Source organism: Neofelis nebulosa, chromosome 3 (assembly GCF_028018385.1).
Source record: "Neofelis nebulosa isolate mNeoNeb1 chromosome 3, mNeoNeb1.pri, whole genome shotgun sequence".
Lineage (NCBI taxonomy): Eukaryota > Metazoa > Chordata > Mammalia > Carnivora > Felidae > Neofelis > Neofelis nebulosa.
In genome coordinates, this window is record NC_080784.1 from 88,357,799 (window position 1) to 88,384,702 (window position 26,904).

The following is a 26,904-nucleotide window of genomic DNA, read 5'->3' on the forward strand; positions in this document are numbered from 1 at the left end:
CAAAGATTTGAACCATAGGACTTACAGACTTCATAAAGTAGAGATTTATAGAACATTTTTTAAAAAGTTTATTTACTCAGAAACTGACATGGGGCTCAGTGTCACAAACCGTGAGATCATGACCTGAGTTGAAATCAAGACTTGGGCGCTCAACCAACTGAGCCACCCAGGCGTATAGAACATTGTAGCTAACCTAATAAAATGCAACCCCATACACTTTTTTCCAGATATATTTAGGTCGGTTTTTAACTGTGTACTAGGTCATAGAGGAATCTCAACGATGTCCAGAAAATCCATATCATTCAAAATTTATCATGTCATCCTAATACAAGATATATTAGAAACCAACAATGAAGTGAAAATCAAAATACTTTACACTGGCAACTAAAAACTCATTAACTGATGAAAGAGAAAATGAAAATTATAAAACATTTGCAACGAAATAACAATGAAAGCGTTGCATATAGAAATTTGAGATGTAATTTAAATAGAATTCACTGGAAAATTTAGTAGCTCTAAATGCATTTATTGGAGAATATGAAAGATTGATATAGTGAGCATTTAGATGTTAATAAAAGGCCAACAGAATAAATCAAATTAAGTAAATGAAAGGAAATGATAAAGATAAAAGTCAATATTAATGAAATAGAAAATAAAATAGATTATTGATGAAACCATAAGTTTTAAAAAATGGATGAACCTCTGTAAAGACAGACCAAAGAAAAATGAGCACTATGAAGAAAAAAAAAATGACCAGTAGAATAGAGTTTGGAAATCATAAGAAAGTACTATGAATGACCTATTGCCAAGGATTTTGAAAACCTATGGACAATGAAAAAAATATATAAGTTACAATTGATTCAAGAAGAAATAGAAAACATTCAAATCAACTTTTTAAGTTCTTTAATTTTACACATGTATTCCCTCATTCAAATAAAATCCACCAGACCGAGGTCTATTACTAAAATGTCAAGGGATACATACTCCCTATTATATACAAACTATTATGGAAACAGTAAAGAGGGAAAGCTTTCCAACTCATTTATGGAGGTAGTATAACTTTACTTTAAAATTGACCCAATATAAAAAGAAGAACATTTCTTGCTGAATTTATGTATGATCATAGCTACAAATATTCTAAATAAATAATAGTAAATCTAGTGCTAATTAAAAACACATAGTGACTAACTGCATACTAGGAAGGCAAAGGCTATTAGAAAATCTGTTGAAGCACTTTGTGGCTCAGTCAGTTAAGCGTCCAACTCTTGATTTCAGCTCAGGTCATGATCTCATGGTCCTGAGATCGAACCCCACTTGGGGCTCTGTGCTGAGTGTGGAGCCTCCTTGGGGTTCTCTCTCTCCCTTGCTGTCTGCCCCTGCCCCACTCATCCCCTCTCTCTCTCTTTCTCTCAAAATAAGTAAATAAACTTAAAAAAAAATTAAGAAAAAGGAAAATCTGTTAATCTGCCATATGAATAGACTAAAAGAGAAAACCCGTACAATCATTTCAGTAGGTGTAAAAGCATTTGTTAAAATTCACCATCTTCTGAGACTTTTAATCTGGATTGGGGCTTAATGAGGTATCTATATTAAAAATTATGGCAAATACCATAATTAGTAGGGGAACAGGATGCCAGCTATCATCTCTACTAACTAACATTTTTATGGGGGTCCTAGCAAATGTAAATAAGAAAAAGAAATAAAAAGTATGAAGATCAGAAGGGAAGAAACAAATCTGGTATTCACAAATGGTTTAATTAACACATAAAATTTAAGAAAATGCATAGATTTTAAATCTGCTTTAGAGAGTTCATCAGGGTTGCTGTATACATGAACAATAATCAGAAAATAATAAAGATGTGGTATGCATGTGTGCATGCGTGAGCACACACACACACACACACACACACACACACACACACACACAGGAATAATACTCAGCCAAAAAAACAGAATGAGATCTTGCCATTTGTAACAACATGGCTCTAGGATGAACTTAGAGGGTATAATATGGCTCTAGGATGGACCTAGAGGGTATAACATGCTAAATGAAATAAGTCAGACAGAGGAAGACAAATATCATCCGGTTCCATTTATAAATGTGTGTAACTTAAGAAAACAAATAAAAACCAGAAACAGATCCATAGATACAGAGAACAAAGTGTTGGTTGATAGAGGGGAGGGAAGGTGGGGGGATGGGCAAAATAGGTGAAGGGGATCAAGAAGTAGAGACCTCCAATTATAAAATATAAATAAGTCATGAGGCTATACATGCACATAGAATATAGTGAATAATATTGTAAAAACATTATCTGGTGATAAATGATGACCACACTTATCCTAGTAAGCACTGAGTAATATATAGAATTGTTGAATCACTGTGTTATACACCTGAAACTGATATAACCTTGTATGTCAGCTATACTTCAATAATAAAAATTTAAAAATAAAAAAATCAAAGTGAACAAAAAGATCCCATTCATAATAGTAAAAAAACCTTAGGTATCTAGGAATAAATCTTTTTTTAAAGATGTTCATCCATTTATTTTGAGAGAGAGAGAATGTTTGTGCACACACGCAAGCAGGACAGAGAGAGAGAGAGGGAGGGAGGGAGAGGGAGAGAGAGGGAGAGAGAGAGATAGAGAGAGAGAGAGAGAGAGAGAGAGAGAGAGGAGAGGAGCCCAAGCAGGCTCCTTGTTCACAGCGTGGCTCAATCCCATGAACCAGGAGATCATGAGCTGAGCCAAAATCAAGAGTCAGACACTCAACTGACTGAGCCACCCAGGCACCCCTAGGGATAAATCTTAACAATAATACGCAATACTTTCATGAAAATAAGAATATAACTTTATTGAGGAGCATAAATAAATGAAGAGATATATAACTTAGGAGGAAATTCCTTTCGTCTTTAACCCACAAACACACATGGAAAGATGGACAAGGTAAAACTGTTAATTCTTCCCCAATCTATAAATTTAGTACAATTCCAGTCAAAATCTTAACAGGTATTGTTTTTGGTGGAGTTGATAAACTCTTAGATAAAGATCAAAAATAATCTAGACAATTCTGCCGAAGAGCAAAGTGTAGAGTACTTGCGCTCCTATCTTTAAGGAATGATTATATAGCCCTAGAAAAAATTTAAATGTGTTATTGGCCCACAGACAAATAGTTCATTAGGATAGAATAGAATAGAAACCCCAGAAACCGAGTAAGCATGTATTTATAAACCTGGTATATAATAGACATAGATTTATAAATCGGTGGGAAAGGATGGGCTATCAATCAATTATATTAAGATAGTTGGCTTTTTACATAGAAAAAAAAAGTAAGAGGGTACTTCACACCCTCGTTTTATTGTTTCAATTGATCTATTCCTTTCTATCCTTTTTATGTGTACGACAATCACATCTCCCTTCCTCATAAGCATCGACTTTAATTTGATCAAGCCATATTTTGTAACATATTGTGTATATCCTATTGTACATATTTAACATTTATATAAATGGTATTATGTATCTGTTTGCTACATTTTTTAGTAAGTACTGTTCTTAATATCCACGCATGTTGCTTTGTGTATTTGTAATATGTTGCCACACAATATTCCAGGATAGATACCCATTACATTTTACCTTTATAAGTTAACCAGTAACGGATACCCATCACTCCTTACTTGTATCAGCTATTGTTGCATAGCAAACCAACCCCAAATTTATTGGCCTGAAACAAGAACTAGTTATTGATTTTCCTGAGACTGTGGGTTAGCTAAGTGGTTCTGCTGAGATGGCTGGACTTACTTACCTATTTGTGGTCATCTGTTGATCATTTGGGAGCTTACTGGTCTAGGAGGGTCTCAGCTGTTACAACTCAGCCCTCTTCTCTTTTTTCTGCTTATCTCACATCTTTTTCTTTTCTTATAATGTCGGTAAAGAACTCTTATATGTTGAAGGGTAGTGATACTAATTGGCATCCCTGTTTTGTTCCTAATCTTGAAGGGAGTGTAGCTAAAGTTGCAATCTAAAGTATAATGTTTGTTGTAGGTTTTAGTGTATAAAGAATTCCCATCTGTACTTTTGGTTTTATTTTTGTATTAGTTATACATAAATATGGAGTCTTATCCAATGCTTTTTCTGCATTTTTTGGTAAGTTACAATTTTTCTCCTTTAATCTTTCGATGTGGTCAGTTAATTGATGGATTCTCCATGCTCTGTTTTAAGTTTAGGACTTTTCACAAATAATATGGAGAGGAGGTTGCGGACTACATTTTAATTTCTCTACTACTTACTATTCATTTTTTCTTTATATAATTTATACAGTTTCTTTATATAATTCATCCACATTTAAGCCTAACATACAATTGTTTAGAATACTGATTTCTTATTTTCTATATCTATTGTACTTATGGTTATTTCTCCCATTTTGTTTTATATTTGCACCTTCTTTTCTTGATGACTCTTGCTGAGGTCTATTTTATTAATCTTTTCAAAACCATCTTTTGGTTTTGTGAATCTTTTCTGTTTTTTAAAATTACTGTTCTCTATTTCATTTTTCCTACTCTTTTTTATGTCTTTCCTTCTGTTTCTTTGGTTTTGTTCTGTTGACTTTTCCATCTTTATGAGTTGAATGCTTAGCTTATTTTTAAACCTTTTCATCTCCTGACCTCTGAAGTACTGTTTTAGCTATGCCACACCTAGTTTGACACGTTATATTTTAATTGTAATTCATTTCTAAATATCTCTTAATTTCTTTATGATTTCCTTTTTATTCCAGGGACTATTTAACATACATTAAAACACATATTAATTTTACTACATCAAAATGTAAAGTTTTTGTAGGACAAAGGATACTATAGACCAACCAAATTAAAAGTCAGACAGCAGGTTGGCAGAAGATATTTGCAACACATATCTGAATTATTATCTATGATATGTTGACATTCTATACCTCAGTAAGACAGAAAGTATCCTAGAAAAATGACAATGGATACGACTAGGCAATTTATAGGGGGCCAGTAAGTATATGAAAAAGTATCCCCAGTACTTATTAAGTATATGGAAATTAATACAACAATGAAAATTTTCTTGTCACCCAATAGACTTTTTAAAGTCTGATTATATCTTGTATTGACAAGAATTTGAGAAAAATGGAAACTTTTACCACATCACTGATGTGATTTTAGACTTGCATAGATACTTTGGATAGAGTAACATATAAAATTAAAAATGTACCTATTCTATTCTATAAAAATTCTATTTGTAGGTATATACAGTGAACTAACTCTAGCGTACATGTTTTTTTTTAATGTTTAGTTTTGAGAGAGAGGGAGAGAGACAGAGAGTGCAAGCTGGGGAGGGGCAGAGAGAGAGAGAGAGAGAGGGAGACAGAATCAGAAGCAGGCTCCAGGCTCTGAGCTGTCAGCACAGACCCTGATGCAGGGCTTGAAGCGAACCATGAGATCATAACCTGAGCCGAAATCGGATGTCCAACAGACTGAGCCACCCAGACACCCCTAGCATACGTGTTTAGATAAGAATTTTTTGCAGCATTGTTCATTAATGTGAAAAATGGAAATAAATTTATTTGCCTACCAGTAGATAATTTGATGAATAAAATGGGGTAAATTCATGCATTGGAATATTTTGCAGCATCTAAAAAGCATAGCAATATTTATTTATGCTGGCATGGATAGAATGTAAATCTTGAATGAAAAAAAGTAAATTTTAGAATGATGTATATAGAATAATGTCATTTATGCACCCAAAGCATGCAAAATAATAGTATAAATTATTCTGGGACACACACACACACAAAAAATGTAAAAAATAGACTAGAAGAATATACATAAAACTTAATGATAGTGGTTTCTTTGGAAATGAAATGGTGAATGAGAACTGAGAGTAGTACTGAAAGATGTTATCTTACCCTGTAATGTGTTATTTCTTAGGGGGAAAAAGCATCTTCAGGCATAAATAACAAAATGTTAACAGTTGTTGTTCTGGATGTTGGAAAGATAAATGTTTGTTACATTATGTTTTATAATTTCGGGTAGGTTTTGAATCCTTTTCAAAAATTGTATAATACATGAATACCTAAACTAGGATCATAGATGATGCAGATTTCTAGCCTGGGAAGATGGTAATGTTGTTGATAGGAGATTTGTAGATAAAAGATCTTTAGGGGTGCTTGGGTGGCTCAGTTGGTTAAGCGTCCATCTGACTCTTGATTTCAGCTCAGGTCATGATCTCACAGTTTGTGAGTTCGAGCCCTGCGTCCAGCTCTGTTCTGATAGTGTGGAGGAGCCTGTTTGGGATTCTCTCTCTCCTTCTCTCTCTCTCTGCCTCCCTGCCCACCTCTCTCAAAATAAATAAATAAATATTTAAAAAAAAAAAGACCTTTAGGTACCAGTGGGTTAGCCCAATAAAGATGTTTACCATAACATTGGAAATTAGCGCCTAGAGCTAAAAAAAATAATAAGTCAGGCCTTGAGATACTGATTTTTGATCAGTAGAGAAATAATATTGAAAACACTAGTGTTGGATGGGTAATAACATTCTTGAGAGAGTGAAGAATGAAGAGAGAAGATGGTTAAGGATCACACTTTGGGAGGACAGCCACCTTTAAGGGTTGTGGAGAAATGGGTGAAATCAGTTGAAAAGAAACAAATAGGAAAAAAAACAAAGCCAGCCAGTTAATTCTCATGAAAATCAAACGAAGGGAAGGATTTCGTTAAGGGGTGGCCAATAATGTCATTCGTTTGGAGGACTAAGAGGAGTTGGCTGGGTTTGGCAATTAAAAGCTCAGTGTTGACCTCTGAGGAATTTTTTGGTAGGTAGCACGCAGAAGCTGTATTGTGAGAGGGGAAGAAATTAGTTAATCCGAATATTCCTTTTGGAATCACTCAAGATAGAATTTAACTTAGAGTTGCAATAGATCTTAGTTAAGAACTCCGTTGTTAATTTTTTCATAAACATGCTAAATGGGAATTATGTATTAGCTCTTAGAAAGTTTCATAAGAATTGAAAAAGATTTTTCCAGAGTATTCAAGATTCTACAAATTCTTTAATGATAATAAAGAACCCAAACCCTTGAAATCAGTTGTCATAAATGTTATCTGAAATACAGAGATCGTTAACTAAACTCATTTTGCAGGGTGTCATGTACATATGGGCACTTAGTAAATGCTATTTGGAAAGAGTTGTTTCTATAATATCCATTAGAAAAAACCAGCTACAATAATCAATTGACGGTCTTCTAGGAGTGGCTTCTAAGAATCCGAAGCTGTGTGTCACCCAGTGTAAACTATAGAGTGTAGAGACAGCAAGCTCAAGGAAGAGTCGGGCCCGGGAATAACTTAAGTAAAATGCAGAAAACCTAAACCAAACCATCCGCCTTCAAAACGGTACATACTGAGTCCTTACTCACTGTAGGGTTTTCGTGGTCCTTAAATGCATACGGCAAGATAATTTATGATGAAATAACTGTTAGGAGTCATAGATTTCTTTGAGAGTCTAAAAATAGCCATGGCTCTTCTCCTTAGAAAAATGCACATTGTACTAACAAAATTTTGCCTTTGTGAACCCCTCATTAAAAATGTATGCTTTATGAAGGCTTTATACATACATATAAATAATTTAACTTTCCTGGGTGGTAGTTAAAAATGTAGTATATACTCACTCTTCCCTAATTTCATGTATAAGCAATTTTGTACATCATACTGTCTCTAAGGACTTCACCATTAGTGGGAGTTCTATGTGAATTAGGAAGGCTTAATTCTTTTCTTTTGTTAATATAACGTAGTGTTACCAGGTGTGATAATAGGTACCTATGATAGAAACTTGCTCAAAGTAAGTGCTAGATAATTATTTGTTGAATAAATGAATATGTGACTTTGAGTTCAAACGCCTTCATTTTAATAATACTTTATGGATGTTTATTTATTTATTTTGAGAGAGAGACAGAGCGTGAGCAGGGGAGGGGCAGAGAGAGAGGGAGACAGAGGATCTGAAGTGGACTCTGTGCTGACAGCATAGAGTCTGATGCGGGACTCAAATTCCCCAGCCAAACTGTGAGATCACAACCTTAGCTGAAGTCAGATGTTTAACCGACTGAGCTGCCCAAGGGCCTGGGTAGTTTTTAAGGTTAAGGATTGGGGAGTGGCTTATTTGCATGGTTCTAGCTCAGGGATTTTCGTGAGGCTGCAGTCCCCTGAAGGCTTGATTAGGGCTGGGGGGTAGGGGGGAGGGGTCTGTCTTCTAGATAGCTAAGACACCAGACTGTTGGCAAGATGCCCGTTTTCTTGCCTGAAAGGCCTCTCTGCATACTTGAGTGTACTTATGACATGGTGGTTGGGTTCCTTGGAGAGAGTGACCCAAGAGGAAGAGATCAAGCAGACAGTTTCTGAAGTTCTACATCATCACTTCAGTTTTATGCTATTTGTTATAAGTGAGTCATTAAGTCCAGCCCACACACAAAGGGAGAGGGGAATTAGGTTCCACCTTTTGAAGGGAGGAATGTAAACTAGTTTTCAGCCAAGAAAGAAAATGGACAGGTACTAAATGCATTGTAACAGATAAGAAGGCCTTGTTACTTTGGTGCTTGGGTAGCGTTTGAGAGTAAGGGCTCTTAGAGTCAGTGTTTGGGTTCAAACCCTGGCCCTGCCTCCCATTAACTCGATGACCTTGCTCACGGAACCTTAGATTCCACATCTATAAAATGAGCACAATGGTAATATACATTTCACAGAAATGTAGAGAGGAATATGTGAAAAAAGCGAAGGTAAAGCATTTATTTATTTATTTATTTATTTATTTATTTATTTATTTTTATTTAAATATTAAAAAAAATTTTTTTTTAATGTTTACTTATTTTTGAGACAGAGAGACAGAGCATGACAGGGGAGGGGCAGATAGAGAGGGAGACACAGAATCGGAAGCAGGCTCCAGGCTCCGAGCCATCAGCCCAGAGCCCTACGCGGGGCTCGAACTCACGGACCGCGAGATCGTGACCTGAGCTGAAGTTGGACGCTTAACCGACTGAGCCACCCAGGTGCCCCAAAAGCATTTAGCATAGTAGCTTTTATTTCAGAGTCTGGAGTGCTAACCATTACACCATGGAACCACTAGCTTTTATTTCAATAAGAGCTATTTATCGGGGGCCTGGGGCGCCTGGGTGGCTCAGTTGGTTAAGCATCCAGCTTCAGCTCAGGTCATGATGTCCTTGGTTGTGAGTTCAAGCCCTGCAGCAGGCTGTCAGGCTCTGTGCTGACAACTTATAGCTCGGAGCCTGGAGCCTGCTTTAGATTCTGTCCGTCTCTCTCTCTCTCTCTCTCTAATATAAAAAATAAACATTAAAAATTTTTTACAAAAAAAGTTAGCTATTTATCTTTTTTCCCTTGCTAATATAGAGCAGTAACTTTAGTGTAGGAGATATCTTTCTGTAATGTTATTAGCAGAATGTGAATTTGCTCTAAAGTGTCTACCATGCTAACCTATCTATTCTTACTCAGTTTTTTATTCTGCTTATTAATACCTGCTTAATCTTGAAGACTTGAGAAATGCAGTTGAATGTGTGTCAATGTGTGTGTATACTATATACGTATACATACTATATATACATACATTCACATGTACTACATGGTTTGGGTCATATTGTGTGGAACAAATATATATGTAATTAAATCTTGGCACATTTATATTTTTACTATTTTACTGTGTTGTTAAAAATTCTTCAAACGTGGCTCAGTTGGTTAGGTATCTGACTCTTGATTTCGGCTCAGGTTATGATCTCATGGTTTAAAACGTTTTTTTTTTTTTTTTTTTAATTTATTTTTGGGACAGAGAGAGACAAAGCATGAACCAGGGAGGGGCAGAGAGAAAGGGAGACACAGAATCGGAAACAGGCTCCAGGCTCCGAGCCATCAGCCCAGAGCCTGACGCGGGGCTCGAACTCACGGACCGCGATGATCTCATGGTTTAAGAGTCCAAGCCCTGCAACAGGCTCCGCGCTGACAGTGTGGAGAGCCTGCTTGGGATTCTGTCTCTTTCCCTCTCTCTGCCCCTCCTGTGCACGCTCTCTGTCTGTCTGTCTGTCTCTCTCTCAAAATAAGTAAACTTAAAAAAAAAAGTACTAAATTTTAAAAAGAAAATAATAAAGAAATAAAAAATAAAAAACAAATGGACCAAAAATAGTTAAGTGTTGGCAAAGATGTGGAGAAACTAGAACCTTCATACAGTGCTGGTTTGGGAATGTAAAATGGTACAGTCACCAGGAAAAACAGCTTGACAATTCCTTAAAAAAAAAAAAAAAAAATTCTTCAAATCATATTTAATGGAGCAATCAATCCATTGAGTGTCTTCCATTTCTTCAGGTTAGGCCCTGGAAAATGAAACTCCTGGGTCAGAATACATGAACCTCTTTTAGATCCTTGATATATAATGCCACACTGCTTTCCTGAAAGTTTGTACCAATTTATATTTCCAGCAGCAGCTTTTCCTTACTTGCTATTTCCAATATAGTATTTTTAGTTTGCAAAAAATATTGGTGGCTCTTGAAAGTCTGGTTTCAGTAGCAAGGCAGAATTGCATTAAAGCCCAAGGAATTGTGTTTTTACAAGAACTTTAAATATGTAGGAATACTTTCCAGTCTTTCTGAATTGATTTCTGTTATTACACACACACACACACACACACACACACACACACACACACACACACACAGGAATACTGTGAAGTATTAGGTAGGAATAGATACAGCTTCTCTTCTCTTGGAACTTAAAATATAAGGCAAGGTAAATACATATAATTAAGATGTACAAAGAGTAAAATACACACTATTGACTTCTTAAGATATATCTCAGGATGCAAATCGTGAGGTAAAAGTTATATATCATACTTCAAACTGACTCTTCTGTTGTGTATTCCTCCTTGAGCCCAAGTTAACCTGTTGCCTCCAGAAAAAATAAGCTTCTCTTTCTTTTTAAATACATGAAAAACTACTGATTGATAGGAGTAGACATTCAAATTTATTATCAATTTCAGTGATTTGCCTAAAGCCAGGAATTACTTCTTGGGTTTCCTTATCATCCCCCACCTGGAAACTGTCTCAGTTTAAGATGCTGCTTATCAGTAGATGATCCTTGTTTTAAATTGACTAGAGATTTAAAAAGCTACCACTCATATAGTCCCTTTTGTCCAACAGGTGAAAGTTTACCTAATGCAAGAAAGATCCTTATTGAGTTTAAGGGGAGTTGTACTCTGGAAATGGCATATAAGTTCTTTTATGGGAGGGTGGGTATCATGGTGGAAGGGCTAGGACAAAGCTCCAAGAGAATAAATGAGTATATAAATGAAAACAAAAAAAAAAGTTATGGGCTGTGCAAGTCTATTCTAAAATTGCACTGACATGTTGGGCAAACTTTTGCCAAATATTGCATTAATATTACCACTGGAAAACTTTTTTTCCCCTCGGATTATCAGCACAGTTCATTTGATTCAGATCATAAAAATTGTACCTTAAATTTGTAACTGCCAAATTTTTTTTTGGTGGGTATTTAGCCAATACTTATTGAGCACTTACTCTGTAGGAGGCACTGTTTTATGTACATTTTATGTAGAAACAACTTCAGGGCAACATTTTGTTTCAAACTTAGGTTATGAAATTTTGAAACCAGGGAAGCATTTTTTGTTGCTGTTTTAATGAAGATTCATCTGAGTCATTTTATTGGTTTGATTTTGTGTTGTCAATAAATTTAAAATCACTAAATGGCAATTTATCTCGCTCTTCTATTGTATTTTAGCATGTACTTATTTGTTTCTATGAAAAAGATTTTTAAAAGTAGATGATACAAATGAATACGTTTGTTTCCAAATGAACCAAACAGAAATGAAAGGGTAAGAAGAGAATTTCATGACTAGCAAATTGGGGAAGGATAATCTAATCTCCCAGAGGTTGGCAAATTCTGTTGTTTACTAATAAATACCTGTTTAGTGTGCTCTTTAACACTGCTGTAGAGGAAAAAAGACGAAGCCAGCCTCTTAAAGTAGTTGTAAACTACTTAACTTTCCAAGTAAAGCTTTTAGAATATTTTGTAGGTATGCCTTTTTTGTTGTTGGTATTCCTGTTTTAAAGTGCAGCTTTTTGAAGTGGACGGGTTACATGTTGCATAAGCTTTGAAACGGCCAAAACAAGTTAAATAGCCACCTTTATTTACAGCTGTTGGACTAGGTATTAGATCTCTTCCAGGAAGAAAATTTGATTAATGGCTTTTTTCCAAAGTGGGGACAATTGCAGACTTTTCTTCCGCAGAGCGTGAAATGTGCCTCTTCCTGCCGAGGGGCCTTGTCCTAGCCGCGGCTACCGGGGCGGTTTCCAGCCTCAGGTGTCTCTCGCCGTGGGCCGCGGCCGCTCTCCGGGGCGGGCGTCCGGGACTTCCTGTCTGAACGCGGGGCGGAAGGATCGCGTTGCCAGCCGAGGCGGTCGCCGCCGCCGCCGCCCCTGCCGTTAGGTGGTGGGGTTTCTCAGCCCCGCGGCGGGAGGCGGGCCGGCCTCGGCTTCCTGTCGGAGGACGCGCAAGGATCCGGGCGTCTGAGTGTGTGCGAGTGCGTGAGTGTGTGTCGGTCGCACGGCGTGTATCTCCGGCCGTGGGTTCCGCCTCCTCCCCTGCTGCCGCTGCTCACGGTGTAAGTCAATGTGAAGCAGCAGCTCCAGCCCCGGGATAAACATGGCGACGTCTCTGCATGAGGGACCCACGAACCAGCTGGATCTGCTCATCCGGGCTGGTAAGGACAGGGAACTTTTCTCCTGTGCATCGGTGCAGCAGGAGAGGGGGTGCACAGAAGGCGGGGTGACTCCCCTGTGGCGGTCAGTGCAGGGGGTTCAGTGTCCACCTCAGTCACCGGGGCGGCCGGGGGAAAGGGGGGTAGTGAATGAAGTAATGGAGGCGACGAATCAGGAAGTGATCACCTTGGAGAGTAACCTGCCTCGAATCTGGCGCTGTCGCTTCAGGGTGTGTTCGGCGAGCAGCGGCGGCAGCTGCCGGGCGGAGCGCTGGCAGCGGGTGCCGGAGAACCGAGCCGCAGTTAAGTTGGGGACTCGGGGGCGGACGAGTTGTGCGCTTCACCCCAGTTGCTGAGGAACCAGGAAGTGAGTGAGGCTGTTGTCTCTCGGCTGCGCCTGCCACGCTGTCTGGCCGGAGAGGCCGCTACTGCCCGCGGTCGGGGGCGGCGGGCTTCTCCGGTGAACGCTCGCCACCCCCGCTCCGTTCTCCTTTGAGACTTGGTCCACAAATCCGTGACTTCCGCGTGGACGATGCAGCCCCGGGCCACGTCCGGTAGACCGATACCCGCCAAAAAAATGCTCTGCCCCTCCTCTTCACGTCCCCACCTTGTGCAGTCTCAGGAGTAACGGTTCTGGAAAGGGTCACTGAATAATGTGGAATAGCCCGGGTTGATGTTGCTCTCAGGGGCCCGCCTCCCTTTCCTCATTTAATGGGTGGCTGTGAAGAAGTAGGCTTATGCCCCTTCCCTCGTGGGTTGTTTTTTTAGGGGTAAGAATGGGAAGGACACGGAATATATTTTGTACCCCTGACCTGGACGGTTGAGGCATCAGAGAAGAACGGTTATTTTTGTAAACAGTGGGTGAATGTGAAGGAGTGGGGCGGGCGAGAGGGAGTCTTGGCCCTAGGGAAGTCTCAGCACGGAATTGCCCCCTTTTCCCCTCCCCCCCAAACCTCCCACCATAGCGGAAGCGCCTCGGAGAGGACAGAACGGGCGGGATTGACAGGCCTTTGGTTCCAATCTGCTCTCTAAGATGTTCCAAATAAGAACGTTGATTTCTGGGGGCGGGACTCTGGGCCCGCGCTGGGCCAATGAAGATTGGGCGGGAGTGAAGCTGACAATGTACGCATGGAATTGGAGGGAAGAGGAGTGTAAACACGGAAGTGGCCGCGGGGGTGGGGGATGTGCAGCGCCACTGCTGCAGCGGAAGGGCACGGACTTAAGTTACATAGAAAAAGCAGCTTTACTTAATAGCAGACAGCGCAGTGAGGGCCCTGAATCGATGTAGCAGTGCTTGAATATTATTTACTTATGCTAACAACAAAGCATACATGTTTCTTTTCCCCGGGTTCTGTTTCATATCGCCAGCTATGGGAGTTGGAAGATGGGAAATACCAAAGACTAATGTTGCAAAAAGATGTTACCCTTTGAGAGTGTGAAATTAGTAGTTCGGTTGGGGAGAATCATGAACATAAATGCGTATCTCTAAATTTAACGGAAGGGCTTTAAGTTGAAATAAAGTCTTGAATAATATAACTGTATTGTATAACACATAAGTGACTAGCCTTTTATCCTGTAAGATGTAATACACATATCAAAAGTCCCAAAGAAAAATCACAGTTTACTGCGTGATGATTAAAACATATTTGACAGTTATTTTCTTGTAAGAGCAAGAACCTAAGTATCCGTAAATAAGAGGCAGAGTACAGCGAGAACTTGGTTCCTTTTCTGTATGTTCAGTCCATTAATAATATGAAGGAGTGGAATTTTAGGCCTCATGTTACTGGTACTAACAATACCTGTAATTGTGGGGGTCAGTGATATTTCTGTGAGTGTTAAACATTTCGAGAAATGTTTTCAGTGATTGTGAACATACCAGGAGAACCGTAGCATAGCCCCCACAGAATTTGGAAAAACATTGTTAATGTTAGAGGGCCTAATTTTCCCAGTGGAAGGTATTTCTTTCATAAGCTTTTGGAATTAGCGAAGCTGAACGAGACCTGTAGATATTTTGTTTGGAGTGGAAACATATAGGCAGTCTGCAATTTGAAAACACAAGTTTTATCTCCTTTGATAAGAGGTTTTTAAGTTATATGTTATTTTCTAGTCTTACTGCATTTCTTTAGTATTTATGAATCTTACAATTGAAGTTTCCTTGTGAGTATAGTATTCTGTAAAGAATATGTTGTACATATAATTGTTTTTCAGATTATTTCCTCAATAATTTTCACGTAATCTGAAGCTCTTTTTCAAGCTCTGTTTTAGAAGGAAACTTGAGATAGGTTTGCTGATTTACCCAAGGATTATTCAGTGAGTTAAAAGTTGGGGAGGAAACGTGACCCATAAAATGAAGAATCATGGATCTAAATTAATAAAAATTTAGATTGCTGCCAATTTCCAGTGATGTTGGCGGAGTAATGTTTGTGAAGTTTGCATTTGTAAAATGGAATGATACTTTTTTATTCCCTTGAGGGAAGTCATCGAGTGTTAGACGTAATTCTTCCTCATAAAGATTTTACAGTCTAATTGGGGAGACAGATGTAAATCTATGCAATACATAAATGTTAATGCTATAATCGGTTGATGATTAGTGTATAATAACTGATACTAATGAAAACTTGTAGAAGGAGGTAAGCTTTAAGTTGAATATTGTTAGCAAAACTGTTGTTTCTAAGTTTATAAAGCACTTAATATTACCACTACTATATTGTTATATGTTAAGGTACTGAGGATACACTTTTGCTTTTCCTCCTTTTGAAGTTATCAACTTTAGCTATCAACTTCAGCTTTAGTTTTTACCATTTATGCTGTCAGAGGAGTTTGAGTTAAGAATGAAATAAATAAGCTTACTTATTAAAAATCACTTTTAACATAGAAAATATTTTTGTGGTAAAGACTTGACATACTTTATAAAACTTTCATTTACAGTGTGATGTATGAGAAAGAGCCTTGACCCTGAAGTCAGGAGATGAAGATCTGCATCTCACTGTCACTAACCTAATTGTGTGCTAGTGACTTGACTTCTCTAAGGCTTCACTTTCTGTAAGAGAACAAGACTGACTAGGGGATCTTTAATAATTTTTAAAGCTCTAAAATTATAAGTGGTTCAAATATTTAATGGACAGTGAAGGATTTTTTTGGGGTTTTTTTTTACATTACACCATGTGAATGAATATGTCTGTAAGGTTATTACATAATTGGGTTAATTTCTGCTAGCCAGTCTTTGTGTCACATTGGAACTTGAGGCCAGGTCTTTATGTTGAATGAGACTATGATATAGTTTAGGCTTATTTTCATGTATACATACATACATACATACATACATACATAGTATGTATATATACACACACACACATAAACGTATATAGCTAATTATAGGAAAAATAAATGTCTAGTCTATAGGAAAAATGAATGTTACTTTCTTAACATTTATGTGAAAGCACTGGGTGTGTATGGTCTATAGACTTTCTGGAAGATTTTCAATTTAAAATATTCTACCTTCTTGTTCTCAATTATACTTCCCTTGACTTGTTTCTACTTGTTTTAAGAAATTGAGAATTAAGAAATTGGAATTGAGAGATAAGGTCACCAGAACTTTTGCTCTACTTTAATGCTGTTAATAAATGGGGGGGGGGGGGCAGGAAGGGGGGGTTTCTGGAAATTTAGCTTAAGTATTTTCACTGACAAAACAAATCTGTCTAGTTTGTCAAAGGTTTGTGAAATTTGAACTTGAAAATCATTTCCAGTTTACTGTAAATTGAAATATCTGGTATCAATCTTGAAAAGATCAATTTGGAAACAATTTAGGATGTGAAAAACTGAAGCATGTGTTAAAATAAACCTGGAAAAATGGCATTCATTAAAAAATTTTTATTTGGAAATGTGTTTAAGAAATTACTCTTCAGAATTCATTGCAGCATAAGTACTAAAATTCATATAAAAACTGAGTTGAAGAGTAACATCAATGTTTACTCAACCAGGATAATTTAACATAAAATCTTTAGAAACATGTGGTTGGTTGAAAAGGGCAGGCAGGAGAATGTTCTTGATAATTATTTAAACTCCCTGTGTTAATCTATAGCTTAAATGTTCATAGGGATGCAAAGAAGTATTTGTGAAAAACTTGCTAAGTCCTTTACGTGTAAGTGGACAAAATGCTGTTGTACTTACGGAAAATAGAATATAATTTTTCATCTATACACACTAGAAGCTAAAAGTTACAGAAACACTAAGATAGAATTTGGATGTTATGTTTGGCAACAGATTACAGTTGCAGTTCTTAAAAACTGAAATCTCTTATCTGAGGATCTGGGGAGTAACTAGGCTCAGGGAGTCTGTGAGGTCAAAGTTGTTTTCATAATAATGCTAAGACATTTGCCTTTTCACTTTCACAAGTGTTCAGAGTTTTCTAGAGGCTATGTGACTTGATATCACAACAAATTGAATGAAGAAGCAAATATGAATTCAACTGTGTTTCTATCATGTATTAACAAAAAGTTGCTACAATGTAAAACAAAGCTACTTACTGATTTTTGTTTGTGATAGAAAATCTGTTTTCATAAAAATATTATAAGTATTGGGTTTATTATTTTCAATGAACTTATAAATATTGTAATGTCTTCTTAATTTCAATTTCAAATAGAATAATATCTAAAAATAGGACTTGTATAGGGGCACCTGGGTGGCTCAGTGAATTAAGCAATTGACTTGGGTTCAGGTCACGATCTGATGGTCTGAGTTCGAGCCCCGCATCCGGCTCTGTGCTGACAGCTCAGAGCCTAGAGCCTGCTTTGGAGTCTGTGTATTCCTATCTCTCTGCCCCCCTCCCCCATAAATAGTAAAAAAAAAAAAAAAAAAAATTTATAAAATAAAAACATTCATAAAAATAGGACTTATATAAACAAAATCTCTTTGTGGTCTTCAGTAGTTTGAGTATAAAAGTTTCCCTTGACCAAAAAAGTTTGAGAATAGCTGTGTTACAGTTTTATTTAGTCCGCACTTTTCAGTACCATAGCTACTAGCCATATACGGCTATTGAGTACTTGAAATGTGACTGAGAAACTGAATTTTTAATTTTTTTAAATTTTAACTAATTTAAACAAACTGTGGAAAACTTTTATATTGATTTCGTGTTGAAATGACAATATATTGAATATACTGGGTTAAATGAAAGGCATTAATTTCAGTTTTACTTTTTAAAATCTGGCTGCAGGAATTTAAAAACTAAACGTGCCTCATGTTAAGTTTTCATCAAGTAGCTCTATTTTACAAAAATAATTTTAGTTCTTTTTCCCTTTTAAACTTTTAAATTGTGACGATAGTAATTAGAAAGTCAAAGAGGAACAAGAAAAGATGGAGTGTCCCAAAAGTTTTACCTTTCCCCCCCTTTTTATTGCATTCCTTTTTATTCTTCACTCACCTGTTGACACCTTGGGGCATTAGGAGATAAGCTGTAGTAAGTCAGGTGCACAGTTGAGTGATGACCTTGTAATACTAGTTTATGGTCTTGCTTGTAGGGGCATACTACTATCATTTAAGGAAATGTTGTTGTTGTTTTTTCCCATTGCTCTCAAATTAAGTTGCTGTTAATTTTTATTTTTGACCTTAAGAACTTTCTTATGAACTAGATCCATTGCCAGCATTCTCTTCTGCAAAGCTGAGAGGTATGTCTCTTGTCAGACTTAATTACCAAGTTTGGTATTTTGTAACAGCTGTTGAGTGAGTCTGGATACTCTGCCATACAAACACCAGTTGATTACAAAGCTGGAAATGAAACAACAAGACTCTTACCAATACTAAAGGAGGGCATAAAAAAGCAAATTTGATTTTGGCACAATGATTAAAGTTGAAATTGTTTTGAAGTTTATTTGATACATTTATTTCTTCAAGAGGGATTAACCAGCAACACCACCTACTAGTCTTAGGTAGAAAATGATACCTTTCAGATTACTTTTGTCTTCATTGTTTCAATTTTTAAAATGTGTTGCTTATTTTTTTCCTCCCATTAATTTCATACACAGGTCTAGAAAGATGCCAGTAAATCAGGTTTTAAGTAAGAGATAAGGAGTTTTCAGCCCTTGCATGTAGTTTGGTTATTTGCTTACTTTGATTGTACAACACTGTTAAATTCATGTTTATCCTTAAGAATTGTGCATAATTCTAGTTTAAATTGTATTTGAATTACTGAGCTGAACCAAAGGAATTGAAAGGTTTTAAAAATTACAGAAACTTGAATAAGAGAAATATTTATTTTTTTTAAGTTTATTTTATTTATTTATTTTGAGAGAGAAAACAGGGAAGGGAGGGAGGGAGGGAGGGAGGGAGGGAGGGAGGGAGGGAGAGAGAGAGAGAGAGAGAGAGAGAGAGAGAGAGAGAGAGAGAAGAAGAGAGAGAGAGAGAGAGAGAGAGAGAGAGAGAGAGAGAGAGAGAGAGAAAGAAAGAATCCCAAGCAGGCTGCTATCAGTACAGAGCCCTACACAGGGCTCAAGCCCATGAACTGGGAGCTCATGACCTGAGCTTAACCGACTGAGCCACCCAGGCACCCTGAGAAATATTTCTTAAATTTCTTTTATCAGAAACTACTTACAGACTTGTATCAACAAAAGAAAATTAAAAGGAGATAGTGCTTTCTTTTACAAAATGGTTAAGTATTCTTGGATACTGATGGGTACAATATTGCAAATTGATCTTAAGTATGAGCTCCTAGTGCTTAGGGTTATTTCAGTTAATAAAAATGACAAAAGGTAAAATTAGTAAGCATCAAAAAAAAAAAAAAAGAAATCAGTGTTCTACTTAATAAGCTGTTAGTTTACAGAGTAACTTTATTTTGTACTTTTCTTTAGTTTTGAAATATTTTATTTTCATTTATGTTTTTGATACTACCATTTATGTTTCTAAACTCTTAGTATAAGCTTCATGAGGCCAGAGATCTATTCACACTTGTATTTCAGATTTGTGGCACAGGATCTGGCTATGATAAGTGCTCAACAACCATTTGTTGACAGAACACAGAGTATTAGATCTTCTCTTTGATAATTCATAAAGAACATCTGCATTTTTTATATTCTTATCCTAAATTTAAAATATGAATTGGTAAATTTAATTCTTAAAGTTTGTTATGTAATGTTTTACTCTGTAAATGTAAAATATTTCTGGGAAATAATATGTTGAATTTGGGGGAGACGGGAGTTTGAGGTCAGAAATAGCAACATGACTAACATGAAATGTGCCTCAAACTGCATAAAAACTCAGAGCAGCACTATATGTAACCATTAGGCACATTTCATTGTTTATAAACTGAAAACATTAAACATTGGGTAAAATTCTGTTTCTGTATTATCAAGTGCTTTCAAGCTGTCATTTTAATATGGTAAGGTTTTTAGGGTGTGTCTTAATACAATTACATAAGGAATTAGTTTACCCAGGATAGTTTATTAATAGCACATAAGACAACACCTAAATTGCAACACAAGCAGACTCTAGAGAGAATGAAGTTCCTAGAATAAATTTTAAAAGCCTGAGAAATTGCTTTCCAAGGTTCTTTAATACATGTGAGTGTTGGGGGAGGCACTTTGAAAAAACTACTTGAGAATGGTAATATATTTTATACTTACTAAGTTTCTTAAAGTTGAGCTGGGACTGATTGAATCCTTTGCTTCAGTGAAGCTGCAGATAAAGAGTAAGCAGGGTCACCTAAAGATAGATTTACTTAGAGGTTTGGCTGCCTCTCTGGAACTGTTTAGCTTTGAGCAGATTTCCATAAATGGAAAGAGCAACTGGAGAGACTCAGTACCTTGCTTGAGAGTGTGGATGATGTGCAACAGGTGGTAAAACAGTCGCTGGATTTTTTTTTTTTTCCTTTAAATAAATGCTCTCCAAATGACTACTGTTTAAGGCTAAAGCTTTAGCATTTGGTGAATTTTGAGATTAAGTGAATTTTTTTTTTTTCAATTCAGAGTTTCCTGGAAACGGTTTTAAAAGATTCATATCTTTAGTGTGTAGAATGTATGGATCTGTCATATGGTTTATGCAGTTTATACAAATATTTCGTTTTAGTTTTTCTATAGGACATGCTGAGAAAAATCTATCAAATTAGAAACTGTTGCATATTCATGTTTCAGAAGCTCTTACCAAGTAGAATATTCAACATTTTAAGTCAGGGTGTGAAATTAATATGTCATTAATGCAAGTTTGTGCTTTGAATGGCCAATTTCCCTGTGAGGTCTGTGGGTTGTTTTTAACTTTAATATATAAAAGAAATACTTGCATGCCTGTTGTATTTAAAGTCTATATTGGAAATTATAGCAGATATAAAGATGAATTAAGATAGCCCTCCTGACCTCAGGGAACATATAATCTTTATAGGAGTGGTAAGAAATTATCATTTATTAAATACTTACCTATATGCCAGGCACTGTACATGTTTTTTATGGGTATTGCACGTCACTTAATTCTCACACCTATATGAGGTAAGTAATACACCTGTTTTGTGAAGGAGGAAACTGAGCTGGTCTAGGGTAACATATAAGTGGCAGAACCCAAGCTGTTGGACTTGAAAGCCTAAATGATTGCTGTATTATGTTTTACTGTTTCACAGGTATTTCAGTCAGCAAAGCATACAGTGCTAAAAAAGAGTTACAGAAGGTGGCAGAATTAGAAAAGGCTTCATGGGAAAACAAACACAGAAACTTTATTATTATTTTTAATGTTTGTTTATTTTTGAGAGAGACAGAGACAATGCGAGTGGGTTAGGGTGAGAGAGTGAGGGAGACACAGAATCCGAAGCAGGCTCCAGGCTCTGAGCCGTCAGCACAGAGCCCAACATGGGGCTCGAACTCACAAGCTGTGAGATCGTGACCTGAGCCGAAGTTGGACGCTCAGCCAACTGAGCCACCCAGGTGCCCCACAAACACAGAAACGTTAAAGACAAATTTATTGGGTAAAACCCAGAAAAGCTCAGTGAAGTCCTGAAGAAGAGACAAGGTTATTGGGAAGAAAGTTCCTAGTGTTCTGGTGCTATGTTAGAGTACTCACCTAGGAGGGTCTGTAAGAAACCAATTCATTAAACTAATGTACAAATGTGTGTTTCCCACTGATTCTGCAAGGTATATCCCCTAATTTCAGTAGCAGTATGTCAAGATACAGAATTGACTTCCCCAATTGTTAAACTGCAACTATCCACCCCCCTACCCCCAAGTTAGTTTTGTTCTAAAGTTGATATAAGATTCAGATTTCAAGGGTCTGTCCTTGTTTTCCTTTCGATAAGATTCAGAAATTTCTTGGTAATTTCTAATCATTCTCAATAGTTGCTTTATAATTCAACACTTATTTTGCAAAGTATAGATACCAGATTGTTTTTTTAAATTATTTGTGTAAATAATTTATATGGACTAATATGTATCAATGACTTATTTATTCATATGAGAGTGAATTTGTTTCTCATAGACTAATATGTTTTAATTTAGTAATGTATTCAGTATATTTTTAATTGAGTAGAACTTATTTTCCCCCCAGTGGAAGCATCAGTTCATAGCAGTAATGCACACTGTACAGATAAGACCATTGAAGCTGCTGAAGCCCTGCTTCATATGGAATCTCCTACCTGCTTAAGGGATTCAAGAAGTCCTGGTATGTGAATTGTTCTGTTTTATATTAAACATGTCACATCACTCCACGTATCTAAAATAAAAGTTTCTTCTGTTTTTGTCTTTAATTAAAAAAAGTTTGTTTTTATTTTGAGTGAGTGAGCAAGCAGGGAGCTGGAGAGGGGCAGAGAGGGAGGGAGAGAATCCCAAGAGTGCTCCATGCTGTCAGTGTGGAGCCTGACGCAGGGCTTGAACCCACGAACTGCGAGATCGTGATCTGAGCCAAAACCAAGAGTCGGTGGCTTAACTGACTAGGACACCCAGGTGCCCTGAAAGTTTCTTCTTAAATACATGGGGATTGTTGTTGTTCTCAAGGTTTATTATGCACGAATACCTGTGACAGCAATAATTGATCTTTGTCAAAGTTCCCAAGACTTAAATACTTGAAATACTTGATTTTTATAATAAATGATACAGAAAATGCCCACTGTAGACAGATAAATGTTCATTAAGTTTTTACTTCTCCTGTCATGTCTTATTTTCTTAGTTCTGGGTAAATTAGAGACCTTTGTAGTCCTTAAGGGAATGGCACATGGGGTGGTGGAGTTGCCTCCCAAGACTGCTTTCTATCCTTTCTTCAGTGATAAATAGGCAGTAGCTCCAGGGAACCATCCGAGGTGGAAGGAGGAGATCGAGCTTCCACCGTTTCCCCATACTCCCTCAGGCTACAAGTTTCTTTTTCTTTTGGTCCCGTTTTTTCTTTAAGACTGCCTTTGAGAGTCGTTTTGTCTTCCAGTTTTAATGTCCAGGTGTTAATTTGACTTAATACAATGATATTGGCCTTTCTTATTATAGGGATTTATAATAAATCCTAAGAGCAAATGTCCTTTTTAATAATTGGAATCCCATGTATTATTTAGAGATGTGAGAAAAAAGTTAGGAAATGCTGGTCAATGTATTGATCCACAATCGTATGTATTAACTGTCTCCTAATTGAAATAGAAATGTCATATTCTGATTATTCATGCACATGGAAAGGAAACCAGAGCAACATTGCTGTAATAGAACACCGAATGGCAGTCTGTATGTATTGGTTTAGTGACTCAAAACATCAGGACTGTTACATTAAATAAAATTTTAAATACTGAAAGATGATATTAATTGGGCTGTAATGAGGTTTTCCTTTTCTTCATATTTTTAAATGATGTGTAAGTGCTTTCTTTTCACTGCAGACACATTTATTAAATGGTTTTTAAAATATTTTTATAACATTTTATTTTTGAGAGAGAAGAGAGCACAAGTGGGGGAGGGGCAGAGAGAGGGAGACAGACAACCTGAAGCAGGCTCTGCACTGTAAGCACAGAGCACGATGTGGGGCTTGATCTCAAGACCCGTGAGATCATGACCAGAGTCGAAATCAAGAGTTGACCGCTTAACTGACTGAGCCACCCAGGCGTCCCTTTATTAAATGTTTTTAATTTTATACCATGTGCATGTATTACCTAGTTAGAGCATAATGATGGGTACCAGGAAGGAAAGTAATTATTAAAGAACTCACTATTATTATATTATACGATTATTTTATTTTCAGATGTTTTCCCAATTGTCAAAATAATTCAAAGTCTTCTACAGTAAGCTCGAAAGCATGTAAAAATGTGAAGAAGGGGGGTGACCTCGTATGATCCCCACCTTTTTACCACCTTACCTTCAGCCTGATTTTCTTTGCATTCATTTCCTTACATACTTGAGATCATATTGCATATTCAGCAAATTAACTTCAGGCATTTATCCTGTTTTGATGAATTGTTAATAAGTCTCACCTCTATCAAATATTGAATTGTCCGCATTAAAAGTGTTAATGGGGGTGGGAAATTTTAATTTTTCAACTTTTCTTTATAGTGGAAGTGTTTGTCCCTCCTTGTGTATCAACTCCAGAATTTATCCATGCTGCTATGAGGCCAGATGTCATTACAGAAACTGTAGTGGAGGTGTCAACTGAAGAATCCGAACCAATGGATACCTCTCCTATTCCCACATCACCAGATAGCCATGAACCAATGAAAAAGAAAAAAGGTAGAGTATATTTATACATTTCTGGAAAAGTGGGTGAAATTTTTTCTGGTATTTTTTTTTCCCCACATCAAGGGACATAGGAAATACATGCTGTAGATTTAAGATTGAAGTTATCTTTAACTAGATATTCTCAAAGAATCAACAAATTGAGATTAAAGTAGTGTTTTAACATATTCATACTGTTTAAAAGGAGTGTGTATTTGAGCTGTAAAGTAAGTTGCCTGCAAATAACAAGTGTTGGAAAACGGAAGATCAGAGATTCACTGCCTATTTGCTTTCTGTTTTTAAAAAAACTTTTATTTTCTCTATTTTTAATAATCTTATGTTCCCCTCTTTTGTGGGAATTAAAATAGAAAGCCCAATGCTATTTACCTTCTGTCTTAAAACACCAAGATTGCCAGTAAGGACTTTTAAGTGGAATAAACTCACCAATGGATAAAGAGCCTTTCTACTTACTATTTGACTCCTGCTGAAACTTCTGTTGACCTGATCTCAGTGGGTGAGGCACAAAGCCCCAGCACACCTCCAGCATCCCTAAGGGATGTGCAGCAACTGGGTCCTTTTCTTTCCTCTTCGATCCAAAGGTAAAACTTGAAAAAAATGAAAAATCTGTATAAATGGGTACTCATCTAATTCCATTTTCTTCTGTATCTCTTCACATTTTAGAGTAGAAAAAAAGGCAAAAGTAAGAAAAACTTGTGTTAGAAATAATGGTAGCTTTTTCATCTATTAGAGGTATTTCAGATTGCTGTGATATTTATAGGTCTGTGCGCATTACTGTGAGGGACACAGTGAAGAATAAGATTGAGTACCTTCAGTCATGTGTTACATGTAGATTACATGTATCTTGCGAGAGCTATGAATGAGAGAGAATTTAGAAAGAATTATTTCCTGCTGTAAATGTTTAAAAACAAAAGACATACATATAAATAGCCCTGTTTACCTACCTTCCCATTGTAGCCTTGGCTGGCTGTATTCACATGGGAGCTATTATTACAAAATACTTAAGGAATTTTTGGATTTAAAAGAAGATGGAAAAGACCATGAAAAATGGGATCATTTAGGGAACCAAAATGTGGTATGATATAAACCAGGAAATAATTTGCCAATTTAACACTAATTTTACGTATTTGAAAATAGATGGTCTTAATGACCATTTAAAATATAAATAATGTATTTGTAAATATATATACCTTGTATTTTGTGCTTAAGTTCATTTGGGACATACAGAGTTAGGTAGGGTTTTTTTTTTTTTTTTTTTAAGTTTATTTGTTTTGAGAGAGCACGTGCACACACATGAGTGGGGGGGAGGGGCAGAGAGAGAGGGAGAGAGAGAATCCCAAGCATGCGGTGCTCTGTCAGCGCACAGCTGGACACACGGGGATCAGTCTCACAAACCCATGAGATCATGACCTGTGCCGAAATCAAGTCGGATGCCTAACCAAGTGAGCCAGCCAGATGCCCCAAGTAGGTTGTTTTTTAATAACAGATCCTTCTGATATACTAACGTGTGTTATGAATCTCCAAGAGACGATTACATGCAATTCTAAAAATTAATTTGGAGAACCTTGTTTTCTACTGATGAATAAACTATTTCTTAAGGAGTATGATTTCACAAATACTACTTTATATGAAAACAAATTAAGCCTTTTTGGGCTTTTTAAATTATTATTTATAAGTAAACTCCACACCCAGCATGGAGCCCAACATGGAGTTTGACTCATGACCCTGAGATTGAGACCTGGGCTGAGATCAACAGTCGGATGCTTAACCGACTAAGGCACCCAGGCCACATCCCTGGGCTAACGTTTTGATTAAGGAAGTTGGTTTTGTTTTTTTTGTTTTGTTTGTTTTTGCTTGAGACTTATTACTGATTGATTTATACATCTAAACATTATTTAAATTGAGAAATTAATCTCTGTTCTAATAAGGAGACCAGTGAACTTTCCATTTTAATTTTTGTCAGAGCATACTTCTTATTTATTAGTTTTACCATGATGAATTCTAGAATATAAAAGCTATGTAGTTTGAAATAAAACACTTTAATTTAGGTCTCTATTTAGCTCTAAATAATCCTTGCTAATGAAGAACAGAGTGACATCAGAAATCCCAGATGTATGACAATCACCAAATTAGTAATATAATCTGTAAATATAGTATGCTTGGCTACTCCCAGCCTTTGTGGAGGCTTCCCCCTCATTTGCCAGAATTCTTCTGTCAGTGCTAAGGATTGGAAACAATGCATTTCAGCCTTACACGTTTAGTATGAAGTGCAGCTCTTGCTTTTCTTTCTGTTCACGGTGGATGCTAGTCTGTCTGAGAGAGCCTTATGGCAGAAGTGAGAAGCAAAAGGAAGGGCACCCTTATTAGATGCACTAAATAATTATTTGGAAGGTTTTTTTTATCCTTATAATGTACCTACACGTTGAGGTGGGGAAATTTGGACACATATGCTTAAATTCTGGTGAATTGATTGG

At 36.8% G+C, this 26,904-nt stretch overlaps 1 protein-coding gene across 17 annotated transcripts in view; it reads left to right on the forward strand.

Moving 5' to 3' along the window:
* Positions 1 to 26,904, forward strand: part of ELF2 (E74 like ETS transcription factor 2) — a 95,193-nt gene that overhangs the window by 59,701 nt on the left and 8,588 nt on the right. For 8 of the 17 annotated variants that reach the window (XM_058721340.1, XM_058721344.1, XM_058721346.1 and 5 more), the window contains 2 exons: positions 22,284 to 22,397; positions 24,254 to 24,427. In XM_058721340.1, coding sequence (XP_058577323.1) covers positions 22,284 to 22,397; positions 24,254 to 24,427 — 288 coding nt within the window. Of the gene's footprint in view, positions 1 to 11,888; positions 12,774 to 22,283; positions 22,398 to 24,253; positions 24,428 to 26,904 lie in introns of those variants that run through there. The other 9 variants (XM_058721343.1, XM_058721345.1, XM_058721347.1 and 6 more) reach the window with 7 other exon arrangements.